The sequence below is a fragment of the Dipodomys merriami genome, unplaced genomic scaffold (genome assembly GCF_024711535.1).
Source record: "Dipodomys merriami isolate MVZ:Mamm:240054 unplaced genomic scaffold, mDipMer1.0.p SCAF_9, whole genome shotgun sequence".
NCBI lineage: Eukaryota > Metazoa > Chordata > Mammalia > Rodentia > Heteromyidae > Dipodomys > Dipodomys merriami.
Genome location: NW_027206512.1, coordinates 28,920,867 through 28,944,594, shown reverse-complemented (window position 1 = coordinate 28,944,594; position 23,728 = coordinate 28,920,867). Strand labels below are relative to the sequence as shown.

The following is a 23,728-nucleotide window of genomic DNA, read 5'->3' as shown; positions in this document are numbered from 1 at the left end:
CAGAGGAAGGTCATAAATCCTTGAGACAGAACATCTGTAATCTCCTGGCCCCAAAACGTGACAGTTGTGATTCTTCAACTTTAGACCTGAAGTTGGCCTTATGACATTGTTTTGAATGTTTGTGGAACTTTGGATTTTTTGAAAGTGTATAACTAACCAGTTTTTCTGAGTCTGCAACTTGCAGATGATAGCAGTTTTGAACTTCCATAAACATAATACCAATAATAGGTCTCTCCCTATATGTATCACTCTATATAATTAATTAGTAGTGCTTTTCTGGAAGATTATGACTAATCAACACTTTCTGCAATCTTATTAACTGTCAGTGACCTTTTCTGACAATATCCTGGGGATAATATGAAGAAGAAAACCACTCCTGAAGTTTTCTCACATAGCTGACAGGAATTTGTAATTTGATTCATGAGCATTGAAGTACTACCTAACTCTAGAAATTACAGAATGAGTAACATTGTAGATAATGTAAGTTGGTTAAAATAATTAAAATACTAATTAAAAGTCATAGATATAAGAAACACCATTAAATCTAAAATAACTACTGATATAAGCAAAAAGAATTAATATAAATATGGCTTGAACTTGCTAATGCATATTTTCCATAGATTCATCTATAAATCAGTTGTAAAAAGTCAAAGAATCTGGGAGCTTGTGGCTCATACATGTAATTCTCAGGAGGCTGAGATCTTGAAGATCATGATTTGAATCCCAGGTAGGAAAAGCTATGAAGCATGTATCTCAAATTAACTACCAAAAAAACAAAGTGGAGCTGTGACTCAAGTTGTAGAGAGCTACTCTTGAGTAAAAGAGCCCAGTGACAGCCCCAGGCCCTGAGTTCAAGACCCATGACTGACAAAAAAATTACTTATTATTTTCCCATGACTTCTGTTGTACATATTGTTTGATAGTATCATGAAAAGTTCAGGGATTATCATTTCCTATATGATAACTGGTCTACAATTCCAGAAAGAACAATACAAAGAAACAATGTAAGGGAAGGACAAGGAAATTACTTTCAAACACACAAAGGGTATAAAGTTGATCAGAATAGTTGAAATCAATGTAACACTTTGCCAAAAAAAAAATAGTAGGGGGATATAAGCAGTACTAAGCTTTGACATTTTAGTGGAGAATAAGGACAAAGTTAAGATCAGAGGGATTTGTTACATGCATCGCAGAATGAAGAATGTTCTTAGATCACCTGAGAACATGTATTTCTCTTATGTCGCAACAAAAAAATACCAGAAAAAAATGATAAATGCAATGAACTAAGAAAGTGAAGTTTTTAATATACTCTGCTAGGGACTCAAAAAATAACTAACATTCTTTAATAGCTTATTCAGATAAGAAATTTTGAGCCATACCAACAATTTTAGCTACATAAAGAATATAAAGATTGCTGTAGGTTTTTCATATTCTGTCTTTTATAGCAGTCATGGAAACATTTTATGAAAGCTATGGAAGCTGCAAAGTATCCTAGGAAATTTCTTGGAATTTTGAAAGGCTTAGTATGACATTTTAACCAATAAATAGCACTGTGACCAGGTTTTTTCATAATACACATACATTTATATTTGTGATAAGTTAACAAACCTGTCAGTGTTCAATGAAGAAATATGAACAAATTTACCCACTGGAGACAAATTTAATTTTAATCCTCCTTATCATCCACCAGACATGTCCATGAATTGGTCCCTTTCTCAAGGAAATTGCAGGAAGTATTTATACAATTTTCACAAGTCACTGGGCTCTGGTGGTGTATAATTGTAGCTACTCAGGAGGTTGAGATCTGAAGATTGCATTTCAAAGCCACCCAATGCAGCAATGTCCTTTCTTAAAATTCCCCATTTGTATGTGCATCCTACAATGTAAACTACTGGTGCAGTTTAATGTCCCAAGCTATAATTGGGATCTCATTGTACATTTCCAGACTATTTGTTATGTTTATATATTGGTACATACTTAATATCACTGAATGCTCATATTAGTGTTGAATATCCTGTTTACTTATGTTATATATGATGGTTTGCAAAAATATTAGGAGATATACTGCTAGAAAGTGCTGATCATTTTACCTGTCAAGGTTCTAGTAATAAAACTCATAACTAGTAATAATTCTTGTACTGCACTCAGTGAGATCCTGTTTATAAATGTTTTATTTTCTCATTACACTGAAACCTTATAGCTATCTGTTGCTGTACAATATCAAGTGTCATAGCATTGCATAATACCTCATAACATTCATAACAAGTTTCATTTATCTTTCATAACATTACTGATGCTTCCCAGGCTTGTTATGCTTAAAAAATATTTTATAATCCCCAAGCTTCTACCAAGTGGGTGAACAATATTTGCAGTTTAACAAGTATTTAGATCATCATTGCACTGTGTAGAAAGGGGATAGTTTATATATTTGAGGATGTTATAAAATGGCATTTAAAATTCAGTAAAAGATAGATTCATACATACATATATACAAACATACATACATACATACATACATACATACATAGAAAACCAGTCATCTGTACTCTCAAAAGAATTATTGTGGATAAGAAGAAAGTAACTCACAAAGCATGCAAACATCAGTAACATCACCTCAAGCTTAAATAAATATTTTTCTTTAAATTTTTGCTTGTGAATTTCAAATATAATTGCATTTTAAGCAGAGTTATGAGTTCTAGGAGTAATGAGTAACACAAAGGAAAAAAGAAGAAAGTGCTGAAGAAAGACTCTTCCTTAATCATTTTATGTTACCCTCCTTAAGAGGTTTTTATTTTAGAGGTTTTAATTTTTTGAGCTCTATTTATATTCTGGATATTTGGCTCTTGTCTTGTTTATAGGTTACAAAAATATTCTCCCATTCTGCATGCTTTATTTTTAGCTTATTATCTATGTCTTGTGCTTTGCAAGAACTTTGAAATTTGATGCAATCCCATTTATCAAGTCTTTCTTTGATTTGCCTTGCTTCTGGATCTATATTTAGAAAGTTCCTACCTGTGCTCAACATCCACAGTGTTTCTCTGTCTCTTTCTGTACATTGGTTTCTGATGCTTTATTAAATGGAATTTCCTTTGTACAATTACTTAAAATTAATAAATATTAAGATAAAGTAAAACAACAACAAAAAGTTTCACAATAATCTGGAATGACTCAAGTACATTTCAATAAATAGTCTGTAAGTATACATGGACTCTTAAAATGCTTTATCTTTTGTGCTTTATTACTGCAAGAAGATGTGACAAATTTTGATATCCATTATCTCATTAACATAGATAAAATGACTTTTGAAAATATTAAAATGTTTTATTCAAACTACTTAGATTCTGAAATTTTCAGTTTCTTGAAAATTTACTTAAACTCACTGTTGATTTCCCATGTAATAGTTGTCATCACAATAATTTATACTGTTGCAAAAATTAACAATGAATTGGCAGCCCTGCTTAGGGATTAAGTTTTATTTGATTTCTTAGACACACGTAATTCAATACAAGGAGAGTATTAGGTGGAAGGAATTTTTGAATCATACAAATAAATGGAATAGAATATTAAATATTTTTATATTTTGCATAGATAAGAATTTCTTTGAATTATTTGTTATCGCTCATGTAATGTTTCTTTGAAAATGAATATTTTGAGAAAACTGAAAACACAATTTTAAATAAATTAGAGTGAGAGAACATAGGGTGAGAACATTGAAATGGGTGACTGATACTTGTCGAGGTATATTGTATTCATAAACTGCTCTGTTAAATGGAAACGCCTTTGTTCAACTCTCTAAAGATAAAAAAGTTAAGAGAAAATAAAATAAAATAAAATGAGAGCATTGAAGGCTAAAACATCAGTCAGAAATTAAAAGTGAGACCCTTTAAAATCAATTCCATAAGAAATTGGCTCCCATACATTTTCCATAGTTATTTTTAACATATTCTTACAGATAATTTTGAACCTATATAAAGATGATAGTAATATTACCCCAGGATATATATAAAACTTACATGTTTTGTGAAATCTTTGTTTAACGTCATGAATAGTAGATGTTTGTGGCATCTGGAAAGAAAAGAAAATAGAAAGGGTTATGATTTAATAGGTGCTATTTTTATATACTTTTGTTAAATATAAAAATTATTCTAATAAGTGTAAATCATGAATTATAAAACCGAAGTTTTGTTTTGTTTAGCTTTTACATTACTCCTATTTTTTTCAAATCAACACACAGATTGCAAACACTGAGAATGTAATTTAAAGATTATAGTCATATACCAATAATGATGTTATTGTGTGAATTCAACACTCAATCTCAAAACATATTTTGTTCTTTTCTATCCAAAATATTCTATTTTCAAAGCTCATGAGTGTGAATTAAAATTTAACTTGATCCACAGGGGGAAGTATACATGCAGAGGAATGAACTAAGGAAGTTAAATGTTTACGTGCTTATAGATGACAGACAAAAGTGTGTGTGTGTGTGTGTGTGTGTGTGTGTGTGTGTGTGTGTTTTGTGGTCGTGGGGCTTGAACTCTGGGACTGAGTGCTGTCCCTCAGCTCTTCAGCTCAAGGTTAGCACTCTACCACTTGAGCCACCGCGCCACTTCCAATTTTTGGAGTGGTTTATTGGAGGTAAGAGTCTCATGGACTTTCCTGCCTGGGCTGGCTTTAAGCCATGATTCTCAGACCTCAGCCTCCTGAGTAGCTAGGATTATAGGCATGTGCCAGCCATCTACTTCCAGCTTAGAAGAGGAGATTTTTATACCACAATTTCATGAGACAAAGTCATCTTTTTAAACGTTAGGCTATATTTAAAAAGATTCAAACTAATAAAATATGTATACTGAAATATATTATCTGAATTAAAAAAATATACAATGGTTGTGTGTGTGTGTGTGTGTGTGTGTGTGTGTGTGTGAAAATACCATACAGAGGGGTTACAATTACATGGGCAAGGTAATGAGTATATTTCTTATCAAGCATTGTTGCTTCCTCCTTTGTTTCCCCTTCCCAATAATAATCTAAAAATAACCAGAAAAAAATGAATAATATAATCATACTCATCTAAATTTCACAATTCCTCAGGATAATTTATCTAAATACTAAAATCCATCACATTTTATTTTTTTGCTTTCTATTAAACTTAAACACACAAAATGTAGTGGTCCTCACCTTGCATACATTGGCATAGAAAAAAGCCAGCCAACATTAAAAACATATGTAAAGGGTCATTCTTCAGTATATATTTTCTTTATTTGAATATGTATTGGCAATTAATCAGACCAATGATCATCAATATATATATATTTTCTTCAGTATTTTTTATAACAAAAATCTCATGGCTCGTTGGAATGGTTAAGTGAAAAATTCAAGAACTGTCTTTCAAAGAAGTTCTCATTAATATTGTCATATTGTAATATGATAAATTATCAATGCTCTATTATTATAATAAATGCTTTTATCTTGCCTTTCTTTAATAAGTCTTAGACAAATATTTGACATATTGCTCAAAAATTTTACCTTTTTTTTACAAATTATTATTTATATAGATAGCTGTAGATGTCAGTACTACTGTATGATATTAAAACCCATATCTGTTACTTTATAATTAAAAAGTAACTAAATTTTTCTATATGTATGAAATATTCAAATATTTATAAATTTTAATAAAGATGATAGCAAATGCATAATAATACCCTTGTATATATTTTACTTTATTTTAATTTTTATTATTGACTTTTGAGATTTGAATTGCCTATTTTCATTGCGGTTTCACAGAATATGTTATTTCATCTTTGTATAATTTCTTACACAGCATTTTTGCATTTTTCTTCTGACAGTGTGCCCCAAAACTCACAATTGAAACTCAAAATTCTCATAAAACACAATTCTCACAATTCATTATTACCCAATTAGCTCAAGGAATATATGAGTTGAAAGAAAATTCTCATTCTGAGTAGTATCTCAATTCAGGCTTGATAGGTGTTGACCTAGATCTTTATGAGGGCTCATTATCTGTGTTTACTGCAGTTGGTTTAACCTGAAAGAATCTAGAGAATAATGTTACTATGTTACTGTTGAGTATGTTTCAACAGATAACGAACTACATAGTGTTATAATAACATCTTTACTCTTATACAAGTCAAAAATATAGTTGTAAGCACAAATTCACATGAAAAGAATAAGAATGAAGTTTCTAGACCTTTCCTCAAGATAGAATAATTAAAATGACAATGTGCCTTGCCATAATCTATTTTCTCAAGTATGCACACTTTTAAGACTAAGATTATATTTATCCGAAAGAAACCCACATGTTGAAGTGGATTGTCATACCAACTTTTGCAACAATTTTTTCTTAAATTTCTACTTGACTTTGACATACTATAAATATGCTGATGCATAAATCTTTTGGAGTGCCTTTTCCAAAGTGCTTTTGCACAAAAACATTTAAAAAAAAATAAAAGAATTAAGTACTGAATGCTTCAGACATCTACTCACTTAACTAAAAGATCATGTTTATCCATTCTTTCCTCTAGTTGTACTCAAAGCACAGGAAAATACAACTATGATAATTAACAGAATATATAAGATTTTTTGATTGCTGAATTAATGCCTCAAGTGGCTTTATCAAAGAGTTCATTCTTATCATCTTATTTTCACCCAGGTCTTCAAGATCTAGAAAAGGACAAATGATCATTAAGGTAATTTATTCAATTTTATGAATTACACTTAATTGTAAGAATTGGAGAAATAAGTGCTTCTCTATTGGAAACTTTCAAATTCTCTTCATTATATGTCTTTCTCATTAGAAATATTAAGTATTAAAATAACAAGGAGAAAAGTCAAATGGTATTTATTAGCTGAACTAAGAGTGTACTTCTAAATTTTAATGGATCATTAATGAGATTGGCTTACAACTTAAGATAAACTTTAAGTTGATGAACAAAGAATAAAAATCAGTCAACAGTGTGGTTTAATTTGTCCTTGTAAAGTTTTATTTCACAGGAAACATTCTCCTCATGGTAAAACTACATGATGGTAATTTTATGAGGGCTTCCTATATGAGAAGTTGTCACGAAAATACTGAAAGGAACGAAAATTAAGTGGAAAGAAAAAAACTTTTAAATTTATTAGAAGGAAGAATTCTCTTATCTATTTGTTTATTTTCTTCTTTACTCTTAATGTTACAACAAAGGTGACGCACAGAGGGCTTACAGTTAGATAAGTCAGATAATAAGTATATTTCTTTTTGTAGTTTTGTTACTCTTATCCTGGCAGTTTCCTAGTTTTTCCACAAGTCACCCAGAAAGGGTACTCACTAAGCACTATTCAAAACAAACGTATTATACAACTTGTGGATGGGGAAAGGGCATGAAGGAAGAATTCTAATATGCAAACTACAAACTGATATTGAATATTGCAAGAGTGAGAAACATATCTACCAGCAAAAATAGAAGAATAAGTGACAAATGGAATCATTAATTATAAAATGTAAAGATATTTAAACACAATTATAAGTACACTTGTGCATATTCATGCACAAAAAATCCAAAATATCCAGTTCACACAGCATTCCTTATGACAAGGGCTCTTTCTGCTGTTTTTAACCATATAAAAGGAGAGTCTTAGCCTAGGGAATCTTGGCTTAACATTTATTAACTCAGGAAAGCAGGAAAACAAAAACAAAAACAAAAACCCCTTGAGATTGTTTTTTTTTTTTTTTTTTTTTTTTTTTTTGTCAGTCATTGGGCTTGAACACTAGGCCTGGGCACTCTCCCTAAGCTCTTCAGCTCAAGACTAGCGCCCTACCATTTGAGCCACAGAACCACCTCCAGTTTTGTGAGTGGTTTATCGGAGATAAGAGTCTCATGAACTTCTTTGTCTGGGCTGGCTTTGAACCATGATCCTCAGATCTCAGCCTCCTGAGTAGCTAGGATTACAGGCATGAGCCACCAATGCCCACAAATTTTTTTCTTTAAATGGCTTTATGTGAGTGAATAGAGTATGAAATTGAAAATTTTGTTTATGAGGCACAATGGTTTCTTATGTAAATGAACGCTATTTTGCTAGTTTATAGTCTTCAGTTTATAAATACCGTATAATTAAGCAGTCAATTGTGAATTATTTTTAATCATATTTTTCTTACCATTAAATAGTTGCAAAAAGGAGTTACCATTAAACAGAGCAAATTATGAATGTAGTGCATCTTGACTGAAGTCACCCCATTTCTCCAATCCCTCCCAACCTAAACTTTCTCCTCAATTTTCTCACAATTTCCCAAGATATACATTGTTCATGTGCTTTGGGGGATTTCAAAGAAAGGAGGGTAAATGAAAGAAATTTTTTTCATAACTTTAGAATTTATTTTTGGTTCAATTTCATTTGGTTTGTTTTGATTAATAGAGTGTTTTTCTTGTTATTGCTGTTCTTTTAAGAGCAGCCTTTCTGTGTAGGCCACTCTTGAACCAGCTGAGTAGTCAAATTGTCCTAAAATTTTACTTCCTTCTCCTGAGTACTAGGATTACAGGAGAACACCACTACACTTGATATAGACTGATTGTCTCTATAGAATACCAAAAAATTCACGATAGAAATCCTCTTCACAACAGTATGCTTCTTTCTGCAATTGTATACTTAACATCCATGTCACATAGCAGGCTCTAAATATATCAATCAGAACAGAATATTATATGTACTGATCATTATTGTATATATCATATATATTAAAATAATGAGCACTTCTACCTTGCTAATTAAATAATGCTCACCTTATTTTTCAAAATATGGTTTTGATAAACCTTATTTGATAAATCTCCCAATTAATAAACCAGCAGTATAATATCATCTGAGAATTTTTAACATTCTTTTTATTCAAACTCAGATTTGGAATTGGGCTTTCTAGAAATCCAGTCTATACTACACACTCATTAAAAATCTATAATATTTAGCATTTAATGTATAGGCTAAATACTTAACACATTCAACTAATTGAATTGCCCTATGGGAAGAATACATTATTTTCTTTACATGATATACAGTTTCATGAAAGCATTATAGCCCTAATGTCCATGCAAAGATTTAAGAAGAAACATTTGGCAGTTATATATATATATATATATATATATATATATATATATATATATATATATAAATTCTTTCCACCTTTTTCTTTGTTAAAGATTTTGAAGTGATTGAAATGTCTTCAATAATGAACTGACAAACATCTTCAAAGAAAGCTATCTTTAATTCTACTTTAATTGAATTTTAATACAATGTGCCTGTTAGAAAAGTCGAGGTAGAGCTGTATAATTCAGCCATAACAACTGATTGTTATTTTCCACACTTACACAGACATGGGACATAGTGGCTCACTGTCAGCTCTGTATGTTCCTCATATATCTGCACAGATAAAGCAGACATCTTTCACGACATTGTTTATTTGTAAGGCAGTTTTAAAAGTGGTGGTATCAGTTGAAGTTCTACCAGTTTCCCAGTGATCATAAATGCAGTCTTCAGCCTGCATTTCACAGAATGAAATAACGTACATCAGGAACATAGCAACTTCAAATCCATCTACCTATATGAAAATCAGTTTTAAAATCTTCATAAAAACTAGCAGTTACAGAGTCTGATCATCTAAAATTTGGCTCAACATAGCTAACATTTTCACATGATTTATTTATATGGAAGCAGTGCAAAATGGCTTCTACTAGTGGAATCAAGCTAAAAGTCCAGCATACAGATGACATGACATACACCTCCCAGATTCTAGGAAAACTTACAATTTTCTTCATAGTCAATGATGATTGCATTTAAGTCTCAGAAATGTCAGAGTTTATTAGCTGAAGTGGATAAATATTTTGAAAGTAAATCTCATACATTTATTTATTTATTTTTGTCAGTCGTGGGGCTTGAACTCTGGGCCTGGGCTCTGTGCCTCAGCTCTTCAGCTCAAGGCTAGCACTCTACCACTTGAGCCACAGCAGGACTTCTAGTTTTCTGGTAGTTTATTGGAGATAAGTGTCTCAGGGACCATCCTGCTCGAGCTGGCTTTGAACTGTGATCCTCAGCCTCCTGAATAGCTATGATTACAGGCATGAGCATCTGGCACCTGGCTCTCACACACTACTTTTGTACTTTTTTCCAGCACTTTGAGCTAACTTTCCTATAGGTTCATTTCATTGGGAAGGCCTATCTTCAATCATCTATAGTAACTCCTTTGAAGTGTTCATTGTTTCTGTGTCCCAACTCTAGATCAGTAACTTCAATAGATCTGTACCAGGTCTTTATCATTTACTCTAAACAATACATTTTACCAATTATTTTAATTTTCAATGTTGAGATTAAGATATATTCCCAGGCTCTCCCTTTCCGTCCACCAGTGGATAATTAAGATATTGTTATATTGTTTAAATATGTCCTGTATAACAATTCCATTCTTAGCATCCTAATTCATCAGAATCATATGTGATATACTTGGCTCACAAATTCCAAAATTCAGAGTCTCAAAACAAAAAATAAACAAACAAAAAGTTGTTTTTTTTGTTTGCTTGTTTTGTTTCTACATGACCATCATAAGATCCACTCTTTTCCTGTTTTCCAAGTTTGGCATAGAAGGGGAACAGTCACCATCATCTCATCGATTGTTGACAGAGGGTAGAAATAACTATTCCAAATTGTTCTTGATTTCAGTCTTGACATAAAATGTCCTCTATAAATTCCTTTAATACATCCTTATTTGTGAAATATGTCACACAAGCTCATTTAACCTTAAAGGTTTAGAAATGATTTGCTTTTTACTGCAAAAGGTGGAGGATTTTAATCTCTAATGTTCAGTGCAATATATATATATATATATGTACATATATACATATATATATATGTACATATATATAACTTGTTTTAAGTATTACAGGCTTGTAATTACAAAAATTCACTTTATAAGACAAATGCAATTACTTTGGTTATAATTTAATGGACGTTGTAAATGGAAATGAATGTGGAGATATTTAAGTTTATTAACATGTCGTTCATTAGAAGAATTTTAGATAGGTCTATGACTTCGCTTCATATCATAGGTGAAACACCCTTAAAGTTTTATTTGGCTAAGTCTACTCAAAGTGTTAGTAAATAAATCCATGAAGAACTGCAAGGAACCAGTAGAATCTTATTTCATTCCCATTCTACACATAATCCTGGTAAATTAGTTCAGTGAGAGGAATTAAAACAGTCATGTTTCAAAGACTTTCATTACTAATACTTGTAGCGTCAGATGATGTGGGTTCCTTCTTAATCAGACAAATTTTATAATGTGAACATATACTTTTCTTGGGAGAATATTTATTATTGAATACCAATTTTGTCATTTTTATCAACCCAAAATATTTAAAATTTGTATCATGTAAAATGTGGAAGAAGACAAAAAAAGATGATATTATCATGCCTTCTGCAACTTAGAGTTCACTGTACATTTGGTTTACTTTTTTGAAAAATTGTCTCTGTCTTAGAGAGTTTGCACTCTTCAAAATTCATGTTAAGAGTGTGATTGTCAGTGAAATAAATTTTGTAGATGTGTCCTTGAAATGGTAATTTGATAAGGACTCTAACCTACATGATAGGCTCAATATCCTAATAAAAGGAATGCCAAGAGTGGCATCTCCCTTTTGGATCTTCTGCAAGTCTGCAATACAATAATTGATACTCTTCCTGTTGCCTTTGAAGTACCATTTTTAGAAGTAGAGACAGAGTACTTACCAGAACCACATTTGCAAGTGTTTTGATCTCCAAACTTCCAAAATTGTGAGAAATATTTTTAAAATACAATACTGAGCTATATTTCATCACAGTCAACAAGGATTGCTGGCAGGAATTTGGAATCTAAACTCATTCTTAGCCTTATTAAATTCCTAAAATCTATATTAATTTGGAAAAGAACATGAAATAGCCATATCTCAGTGGTTTTTATAATCACAGCATAGACTAAGGAAAAAATATGTCAATGTTATCCATGTATGTGTGGATAAGTATGTGTATAGGGCTTTTATTAAAATACATATATAAAAATCAGTTTCTTTTCTGCAAAAATGCATATGCTCTCCAAGGCGTGTTTTTCCTTGAGCTAAATGAAAGTGAAATGGACAATATCTTCTGATATAAAGTATATAATCAGTTGCTTATATAATGTGAATTGTGTTACCCGTACTGTTAACATGGGCATATATGATGATCATAAAATCATAATTGCAAACATTGTTAAAATAATTCCTTGCTATATTATTATGCCCTCTCCTCCAATTGGTTCATAACAATTATGAAACAGGTTCATTCATTAGACAATTTTCTTTTTCTTAAAAAATCATTCATTTTTCGCCGGGCGCTGGTGGCTCACGCCTGTAATCCTAGCTACTCAGGAGGCTGAGATCTGAGGATCGTGGTTCAAAGCCAGCCCGGGCAGGAGAGACCGTGAGACTCCTATCTCCAATAAAACCACCAGAAAACCGGAAGTGGTGCTGTAGCTCAAGTGGGAGAGCACTCGCCTTGAGCTGAAGAGCTGAGGGACAGCGCCCAGGCCCAGAGTTCAAGCCCCACGACCGACAAAAAAAAAAAAAAATCATTCATTTTTCTATTAAAGTAATAAAATATTTAATTACTTAGATTGAAAGATGTACTGATTTATTGTCTAAACAAATAGACATGTGGCTAACATAACCTTGTTATGTAAGTGATATTAAGTTGCTTTCAGACAAGAACAAGAAAACAACCCAACTTCTACAAGATATATACTTGACAAGGAAGTGGCGCTGTGGCTCAAGTGCTCACCTTGAAGTGAAGAGCTGAGGGACAGCAGCCAAGCCCAGAGTTCAAGTCCCACAACCGACAAAAAAAAAAGAAAAGAAAAAATATATACTTGACAAGCTGAGATGTGAGAATCATGGGTCAAAGTCGGAAGGGTAGTCTTTGAAATTCTTGTCTCCAGTTAACTAGAAAATAGCCAAAAATGCAGGTGTGGCTCAAGATAAAGTGGGAACCTTGAGCACAAATGTTAAGCAAGAATGAGAGGCCTTGAGTTCAAGCCCTAGTACTGACATACCCACACCATTTTATATATATATATATATATATATATATATATATATATATATTTAACTATTATATATATATATTTAACTATTTTATATATATATATTTAACTATTTTATATATATATATATTTAACTAATGCGCATTAAAATTGAAATTAGGTACTTATTTAATTATTTAAGTCTTATGAAAAGTTGTTATAGAAATACTCATAAAAATTACCTCATGATTATTTGTACAATGCTGCAATTCTTAGTGAAAAAAGCTAATTAATATAGCTCTATTTTTATAATTATAAAAATTACATTTCATCTTTATCACTATAAAATAAAGCATATTTTATTTTAACAATCAACAGCCAGAGCTAGAGCTCTTTTACTGTTAATATTCTATTAAGTCATGAGTTAAAAATAATTCTCCATAGAAATAGCTCTGAAATAAATATAATTTAGTAAGAAAAAATGAAAAGTTTTATATGTGCAGCAAAGAAGCAGCTTGGGATCTACTTATTTTATATCAATAAACTCTGCTAATGTCCTTCTTAAATCAATTAAGCTCAAATTGAACTGACATATATACTATTTTTAACAAATAAAGGACACTTTAAGAAAACCTGTACTTGTCAAAATATGTAGTTCAGTAACCAATTATATTAGATTATTGTTTTCCTAAAGTCAAATATCTTGTAATTGTGACATCTAAAGCCTCAAAGCACATAGTAACAATGATTTATTTTAGAGACGCTAAGTTTAATATAGAATTCCCTGATTTAAGAGTAAGAGCAATTCTAATTTGCAATATCTACTATCTAGCCATGGTAAAGACTTCAAAATAATCTGTCTGAAATAGAACTCACTTTGAGAAGACATCAAGTGAGTGTCACATTCACAGGCTTTATGTGGACACAGTCTAATGGGCTCAGATTAGTCTCTTAAATCCCAATAGATCAACAGGGATTGAAACTTATTTGAGGATTTTCATTTGAAAACCAACCAATAAAATATAATATAATAATAGTATGGAGACTGAGGTTCACACATTAAAATCCCTAAAGTGGGTTAGTAGTATGTCTTAGAATTCTTAACTAAACTCTTTAGTGGTGTCTATGTAACACAATATTTTCATTTGAGACATGAAAGACCACAGATGTAAAGCCCTTGAAAGAGATGATTTCTACTTTAGGAGATTGCCCTTTACTCTCATGCATATCCCCATAATAATCCTTCTGTGTAGTGAGACTCTGGAAGAGATTTCAAGAGCTACTCTTAATTTTTTTCAATAGAACACTACCTTCTGGCCTCTGGAATTTTCTCAATGTGAGAATTTCCCTTAGTGTCTATAAGAGGCTGGCCCTGAGACCCTCCCACACTGATGCCTGCTTAAGACAGGTAAGTGTTCCCATCTCACATGCACATCCTCCTGTGTGGTTTAATCCATTTCTATTTTCATGACACCACAAACGTGCAAATGCTGCATAAACAATGGTTTCATTATACCTTTTAGGAAATAATTACAAGAGCTATGAGCCAGTACATGCTCAACTAGAAGTTTAAAATTTTCAGTTAACTATTGTTTAAATCTCTGTAAAAAGAACCATCATAAAGGTCTGACTATGTTGAAGAAAGAACAATTTATAAAGGGAGGAAAGAAGAGAAGAATCAAAAAAGATGTGATAATGTTCCAGGATTATGCCTCTGTAAAATAATATTGTAGATGATGGATTATCACCAAACACTAGGGATGATATTATCTTCACATATGCTTTTGATTCTTAGAGATGTATCATGTCACTATGCAAGTAAATTTTTCATGGAGCAAAGTAAGATCTACATAACTGTATGTAAATCTGAGATTACTCACAATTGTGCGCAATTTAGAACTCTGCATAGGTACTCTCATTATACAAATTCTAAGAAACAAGAAATACATTTAATTGCTTCTGTGTTTCTAATAATGCAAATAGGGCCTCAGGGAGCACTATTTTTTGTGCATGAGAATGTTAAATTTTAATGTGGTATAAATATTGTTATCTATACCTGCTTGTGTTTGCCCCTTTAGGCTACTCCAAATCTTTAGATAATTTAACATGTTAAGTAATATCATATTTATACTTCAATGATGCTGAAATGCCTCCTAATTTATTAAAGGCTAACTTTGTGAAGAAGTGGTAATGAAAGCCAAGGTAATTCAATGATTTTAGCACAAAGTAAATGAAAACAATTGATTCTAAGAAAGCAAACAAAATCTGTGGAGCCCTCTGGGATGGACTGCTTAAGCTTTAAGCGAGGCCTCCTAGAAGTGCCCATGTCTTCTGCCATACAAAACCTGCAGGGATAATATGCACGAAGAAGACCTAACTAAACACTGATTTTGCTAGTGACTTCATTTGGGACCACTTGGCCTACAAGGCCATGAGAAGTAAAGTAATTTGTTTTTTTTTTTCTTTTCTCTTGGAACCTCTGTTCATTCTTTTCAATACATCACATTTTTTAATACTTATACACATATATATAATTTATTCTATCTTATTGGCATGCAATATATACATAATTATAATTCAACACATGTACACAATGTATAAGCATCAAAGGAGGGTAATTATTATGAGCATTTTTATTGCCCCAAATATTATCGTTTATGTGTGCTAGAAACTTCAAAATTCTTATTCTTCTTAGTTGTTTTTTTATTGTGAAAATACCATACAAAGGGGTTACAATTACATGAGTACATTTCTCATCAAGCATTGTTGCCTCCTCCTTTGTTTCCCCTTACCATCCCTTCCCATTCCCTCCACCCCACCCTACCCCCATCACATTTTTCTTTACAAATAATCTACTTGAAAGGTTGCAATAATTATCCACATAATTTTAATTCACAAGTAAACTACTAAGTTTAATGGTAGAACACTGGTGTAACATATTCAATTCTCAATGTCTGATCTTCATTTTCCCAGAACCGGAGTATGCATGTTTATGAATGTGTATGTATATGTGTATCTGCATGTGTAGATATGCATATACATATGTATACACATCTACACATACAACCTCAGACCTGAGCTAAATATGTTCACATTCAGATTTCCACTGAGTTATGTATCTATTTTACAAGAATCTGCAGTTTAGATTGAACAGCAGTGATTTCCAGTGTCCTACTTGTCATAAAATAATAAAAATTAATTAGTTAATTAATAATAAAACCATAAAAATATACAGTATGTCACATGAGCCTTAGGATCTGTTATACAAGGAAACATTAACTCAAGATCATATTTTGATCCTTTCCAAACCTGTTACCCTTGACAATTAAGTAGATCATATTTTGTCCTAGTTCCTAAGTATCTATCATTGTCCCATATTTATATGCATCCTATTTACTATGCAGGACATAGATAAGAATTATTTCTCAAGGGAAGTGTTTTCACACAGTTTTCTTCCTTTCTTTGCTTTGCTTGAATTATCTCAAATACATAAATAATAAAGCACTCAAGCAAATATTGGAACAAATATCTACTTATGCATAGATAACTGATTATCAAACTCAAATGTGTCAATGGGGAGAGGTAGAGAATATTGTAATCTGGCAAATCTAAACTAATCTCTAAATATGTATTCTATTATATTTACCTATACTGACGTTCTAAATGAAGTATCTTGTCTCATATATAAGGAAATAGTAAGGTCATCTTTGCAGACAGACAATTGTATATTTAAGTGAAAACTGCAACCATTTCTTCTAAATGAATTCACATAATCTATTTGCCACATAATTCTTATTCATATATATGTATAGATTGGTTTCCAAAATATGTTTGTCATACTTATTTCAGGAATGTATAGCATCTAATTATTTTTTAAAAAGACTAAAATGAATATCACAAAAATTAAATTACAATAGACTTAATTGGAAAAGATTATTCAAATTATTTTCTAACTCAGACTAAAAAGACTTTAAATTAGTATTTCTAAAAGATCCTCAGCACATAAAGCATAACTTTCATTTTTAGGATACTAAACACTAACCAAAAATAGTGCTAAAAATTAAATTCAATAGAGAAACTTTAGATGATAGTGGAGGATATTTACAAGAGTTTGGTTAATGTAAACATAAAAATCAAAACAGAGAAGTATAATAACAGTAGTGAAATAAAATGCTAAGCCCATAAAACCATAATTTGCAAGGTTGAAATACAGATTAAAAATGTCTTTTACTTCCAAGAATAAAATGAGCAAAAATTAGGGAAAATAAATATTGTCTCTAATTACATTACATACTGTTAAAACATGATATGACTGATTTCTCTAAGAAAATAAAATTTCCAGTAGGGAATGTTAATCCATATATACTGATTCTTCTGAAATTAGAACACATGCTCTGTTATAGAATTCTCAGTTACATTCATAAAGATTGGTGGGTATTGGTGCTTCCTTGGGTTCATAGAAATTAATTATGTTAATTTCCATTCTTGGGAGAAATGATTAAGCTCAGTTCCCATCATTTATAATTGTATATGAATTTTGATTACATATTTTATCTTAATTTAGCATTAAAGAGACTTTCAACATACCTACTTTATGTGTTTGAATGTTAACTGATGCTATTTAATTTCAAATATCTAAATTATATAATAATTATGGGCCCTCTTTTATGTCAAAAGGGAAAGAAAATAAGCAGCTATCTTAAAACAGCATGTCTGAATCAGAAGTCAAATGAGTCTACCATGAAATTAAGTTGAAACTGAGAATTTGGGCTAATGCAAATATTGATATCTGTTAGTTACAATGTATAAATATTCACAGAATGTGAAGCTTGATTCTGCTACAATGTTTATCTCAAATTATGCCCAAAACATCTTCTCCTCTCTATAGGAAGTCTAATAATGCCTAAATCATTTTTCAGAAAAAAAAAATATTAAAGGTCAGGGATATTGAAACTTGTCTCAGAACAAAAGAAAGCACATTCTCAGATTTATATTAAAATTCTGGTCTAATAGAATTCAAAATTTGTGACTTAAATTATGCATTGCTAATTAAAATGATTTCTTATTCGAAGCAATAGAACTGAGAAGACAAGGGGCTGGGAAGGTGGCTCAGTGGTAGAGTGCTTGCCTTGCATGCTCGAGGCCCTGGGTTCGATTCCTCAGCACCACATAAGCAAAAAGAAAAAAGCCGGAAGTGGTGCTGTGGCTCAAGTGGTAGAGTGCTAGCCTTGAGCTGAAGAGCTGAGGGACAGCACCCAGGCCCAGAGTTCAGGCCCCACGACCGGACCCCCCCCCCCAAAAAAAAAAAGAACTGAGAAGACAAGAAAAAAGAAAAGAATGGAAGGAGAAGATTAGAAATAAAGGAAAAAAAGGAAATGAAAGAAGAGAAGGAGGGGAAGAATGGGAAGGAGAAAGATGAAACGGGGGAGGTGGAGTTAGAAGAGGAGGAGGAAAAAGGTGGAGGAAAAGGAGGAGGAAGAGAGGATGTTCTAAAATTTTTCATATTTTATAGGTGAAAAAAATTACTGAGTTTGCTACACACCAAGACAATACATTAAGAAATTTAGTGGAGGTCTAGGAATGTGTCTTAGAGGTAGAGTGCTTGTCTAGAATACATGGGTTTGATTTCTCAGTACCACATAAACAGAAAAAGCTGGAAGTGGTGCATTGACCCAAGTGGTAGAGTGCAGCCTTGAGCAAAAGAAGCTCAGAGACAACATCCAAGCCCTGAGGTCAAGCCCCAGGAAAAAAATAAATCAATGGCAAAATTAGGAATGTTCAAATTTCTAAATAATTAAAGTTACATTTTATTATCTTCTTCTTCTATAGTATTTCTTACTGTTTTCTGATAGGATGGTGGCTTTTTTTTTTTTTTACTATAATAATGACTGGAAAATCATTGAGTTTTTTTTTTTTTTTTTAACATTTTTGAGCATTCTTTAGAATGGGTTTGTGTTTGACATAGACTGCAAACAAAAGAAATAAACAGTGAGCTTGAGGTCAGTTTCCTTGGAGAAAGATCAAAGGGAAGAAAAGGGAAGATTTGGGAAGCATTTGTCAGCTCAGCTTTTAGTGCTCTTACAGTGCTCTTGAATCAATGTCTTATCACCAGATAAGCTCTGACACTTTCCAAAACAGAAGTGAAGCAGGAGAGTCAAAAGCTGAAAATAATGCACTGTTAAATGTTAAGATTTAATGTTCTTGTCTCTTATATCTTTTGGAGCTCTAATATACTCCTTGAGAATATATTTTAAACCCAGCTAATTTATAAGCTCTGATTAGTTGTATATTTTTTTAAAAATTACATTCCTGGAATAAAACTAAAATTTGAGTAAATGTCTTCATCTGCCACATAAAACGTATGTTACCTTATCATCAGAGCATGATTATCTGTTAATTAAATATATACTATTATAAAGCTAAATTTGGAACTTAGAAAATGGTGGTAGGTAATAGAATTTTACATTTACTCCAATGGTGACTTGTTTTAGTAAATCACACTTCATATTATAATTATAATGGTTAAACGTGAATATGAAGCCTGAAAATCATTTAGCATACACTGGTTCAACACTACGTGAAGAACTAGTTTAAATACAGAAAATATTAGAGTTAGAACAGCCACATTTGTGAAGCAAATATCTGTAAATGAATGAATTAAATAATGTGAAAGCATGTTAGGCGTCCTTGAGTGGAATACAGAATAAAAGAAAGATAATAGAGAACCCTGGCAGACTTTGCAGTCTGAATGATAAGGAAAAGCTTTCAGGAAAATGTGTGATTTGATTCTGAGGAAGGCATGCAGTAGTTTTGAGGACACAGCTTCACCTGCTGGTTGTCACATAAGAAATATTAAATGTGATTGAGGTAAAAAAAAAAAAAAAAAAAAAAACAGAGTAAAGGTTTACAATGCTGCCAGGAGAATTGAGAAATTCTAAGAGTGTGGATACATTTTAAAACACCTTTAAGAATATGGCTGGTATGTGTGGCATGAGATTAAGGTGAACCCTGACTCCTCCAGGTGCTTGATTTAGGAATTTGAAAAATGCAGTTACCACTTATTTACTTGAAGAATTCTATGCCAGATCAATGTTAGTGCTCAGTTGTAGATACCATGAGATTTGTACAGAAGATACAGATAGATAGATGATAGAAAGATAGAGACATTAGATTAATTAATGGTTTTATAGATGGAGAGTTGATTAGGAGAAATGTAAACTATGTTATACAAATGTAAACCACAAGTGGATTAATAATAGTTAGAAACAGGTTTATTATGGTAAAGAACTATAAGTAAGAAAAGGGTTTTATAATGGATTTTGTTCAAAGTTCACACCTTATAAGTCAAATGATGAAAAGAACAGGAAAGAAAGAGAAAGCCATAAAGTAATACAGGATACAAATGTGTGTGTGCACATGTACATGTATAAATATTTACATACACGTATTATTGTACTAGTCTGAGACTCAACAAGAGTATTTGGAGAAGCCTAAGTATAACTGATATACTCACATACTCCAGAAGAATGAGCCTTTAGGTTTAAGGAAGTCATGCCTCCATATTTAACTCATCAAGCTCATGTCCTAAGCAATGGAGGCTGATACAAAAGTGGAGTAGACTTACAAAGAAAAAAAGAAAAAGAAAAAAAAGAAAGCAACTAGGGAGATAATATCATCAACACTTGAAGAAAACAATTAGAAATAGAACAGAAAGCTGTAGGAGACAGCCAAGAAGGTGTATAGTTGGTTTTCTTTTGTTTTGTTTTTGATGTGAGGGTAGAAGGGGGAAAGGAGGAGAGGAGGAAAGAAAGAGAGAGGAGGGGAGAAGAAAAGAGGAGGAGAAAGATGGGAAGGAAGAGGAGGAGGAGCAGTGTGAGAAGGCCAGGGAAGAGGAAGAGAAGGGATAAAAGGAGAAGAGATTAGAGTAGAAGAGAGGAGAGGAGATAAATACCAGTCCTCTTGAGATTCAAATCTAATGAAAGGGGTTGACACTGATAAAGAAAAGTTGTATTCATGAATACCTGCTTTGTTGAATAGCAGCTCCTTTGTTCAACTACTTAAAGATAAATTTATTTTTATTGTTTTGTTGTTTATTGTTATTGTAAACATATATGCAGAGGGGTTTCGGTTTTATGTCAGGTATCAAATATATTCCTTTTTGGAAAATCTCACCCCTCCTTTTATCTCAGGTTTTCCCTCCTGTCCTCACACACAAGCTGTATAATTCATTTTGAACATGGTGTCTAATGAGTACCATTGTTAAAGATAATTTTTTAAAAGGTTCAAATGTGAGCTTTCCTAAGAAAAATCCTCATCTCTGAAGAATATGCTTGTGGATGCTTGTTAGTGAAATGTAGCTTAGTTCCCAGGAATTCAAAATTTCCTGATTACTTTCAACTAAAATCTCAAGTACAAACAAAATAATTAGGAACTGATTAGTTTCTAGTTTCTTAATTTAATATTGCTCTTCTGGAAGATTTTGAATGGGGTTTGGGGATTTTGCAAGCCCCAGTCATTTCCAGATGAGCAGCTTAACTTCTAAGTTTATGTAAAAATTAATTTTTACATTTTACAAAGATTAAATTTAAAAAATCATGTCACTTAGGAAATCCATATATCAAAATTCTATTTCATATTGATTAGTTACCTGTAGTCTGAGGAGAAATATACAAAATCATACAATTTGAAATTACATGGAAATAAGTGGTTTTGAATATTTTAATATTTACTTATGACTTGTAAATGCTTTATTATTTTGTGTCTAGAAATAAATGCTATACCCAAATAACAGGTGAGTCAAACTGTTGAAATTATAAAACATGGAAATATGTACCATCTTCTTGGACATTGTAATAAATAAACAATTTCTTCCCCTTCTTTTTTCTTATCTAGAATCCTAGCTAGGACATTTTTAAATGTCACAGTGATTTTTGTCTTTAGAATAACAATTATATGCTAACATTTTTATAATGACAAGTAAATGAAATATTTACTAAAATTATCAAGGCTTCTCAGAGTAAGCGACTCTTTTCTTTTTAGCTGATAAAAAAGCAGAATGTTTGAAATATTGTCCTTGGATATGTACCTATACAATGTACACATGGGCTCCTACTTTAATTTGATTTAATTGGGTTATACATATTTTATCATTCCTTTTTTGAAACAGCTATGATTATGAATATAGACGGTATTCTTTTCAAGAACTCAAAGCTTAGTTTGAGACAATTAATTTTTCATTGTGAGAGGATTACTTTTTAAGCAGGTACATATCTCAAAATAATGCTTTACATTTACTAATTTAGTGTATGACAGCCCTTATATCAATCTTGCTATTAAAAAATTTCCATGGCTTTTATTTTCCACTTCTACAAATAAAATTGAAATTCTATGGTAACTCAAAAATGAAATGTAGTATGATAAGAGAGACTATTTTAACTCAGACTTCACAGACGAACATCTTCTATTTTACATCTGTATGGATAATGGTCACCAAAAGCAGGAAAACCAGAACTTCCCTATTAGTTACCATTCAATTCACTTAAGTTGACAGTGAATGATGAAGCAGTTACTTTTCCTGAAACACATGATTATGTTTTCCTGTTCATCTTAAAATTAAAGCTAAAAGTCAGGAAAGTATTTAAATACAATCCTATTGGCATTTAAACACCTGATTTATAATCTGTGGGTCCAATAAGAAACATTAAAATAAATAACTTGTAATTAAAAAAAAACACTCACCTTATCCAAAATACATATCTGTTTCCTTGTGTGAGCATCAAGTATTTCGATCTCAAAGTGAGTGGTTTTTGAATGTCTGGCTGCTTGATTTGACTTCAGAGGGCCCGCTGAGAGCACAAGTTGTGACAAAGAGTGAAAATTTCTCATAGTCTTCATTATGGGCCGCGGAACTCCTGGAAAGACTAATTCTCCCTTGCGTTCAAGGGACTTGTTCTTTTTGAACATTGTGTGAACTTGCAGGAGAAATCTGTCATGTAAACAGGAGCCACTTGCAAGAGTGTTCCCTCTGCACCAGTTAAGTCCCGCAGTGAGCCCCAGGGAGGGCGAGTAGCATGCCTTTCCCCGCAGTCCAGTTTTATTTAGCAGGCTCGAAAACAATGACTGATCTTATTTCTATATATAACACTTTTGAGAACTGCTGCAATGTAGATATTACTTTACCAGCATTTGATTTATTTCTTCCTTGCTCCTTTTTTATCTCTGCTTCTTATTATGGCTACTCTTATCTGAAATTCCAAAGCAAGAAAAAAAATAGTGTTCTTATTATCTCCGAATTCTAGATACACTAATCCCCAAATATATACATACTAGCACAAATTCATCGACATTTAGATACATTTATAGTTAGCACAGTCTCAACTTACAGTCTGAATTTAAAAAATATACATTGTTATATAACACATTTTAAATGTCTACAGGATTTAAATGTCATATATGTGTTTTTCCTTATATGTGTATACACATATTTATATACAATACATATACATATAGGTGTGTTTTTCTAGAGAAAAATATTTTCATTAGTAAACTTTGACTATTTCTGAATGGTTGATCTAAATTCATCTAATCTATAGCTTTTTAATTTCATCTACTTCTAAGTTCAATTCTCTCTGTGTTCTTATCTTTGCAATGAAAGCTGTATATCTA

General features: G+C 31.8%; 1 protein-coding gene across 1 annotated transcript in view; it reads right to left on the bottom strand.

The window, feature by feature from the left end:
• Tecrl (trans-2,3-enoyl-CoA reductase like) overlaps nucleotides 1-23,243 on the bottom strand; it is a 69,785-nt gene extending 46,542 nt beyond the window's left edge. The window contains exons 1-2 of the mRNA XM_070013079.1: nucleotides 22,802-23,243; nucleotides 4,014-4,065 (exon numbers count right to left, since the gene is read on the bottom strand). Of these exons, the coding sequence (XP_069869180.1) occupies nucleotides 4,014-4,065; nucleotides 22,802-23,026 (277 nt within the window). The 5' untranslated portion in view covers nucleotides 23,027-23,243. The remainder of the gene's footprint in view (nucleotides 1-4,013; nucleotides 4,066-22,801) is intronic.
• Nucleotides 23,244-23,728: the final 485 nt, after the last annotated feature.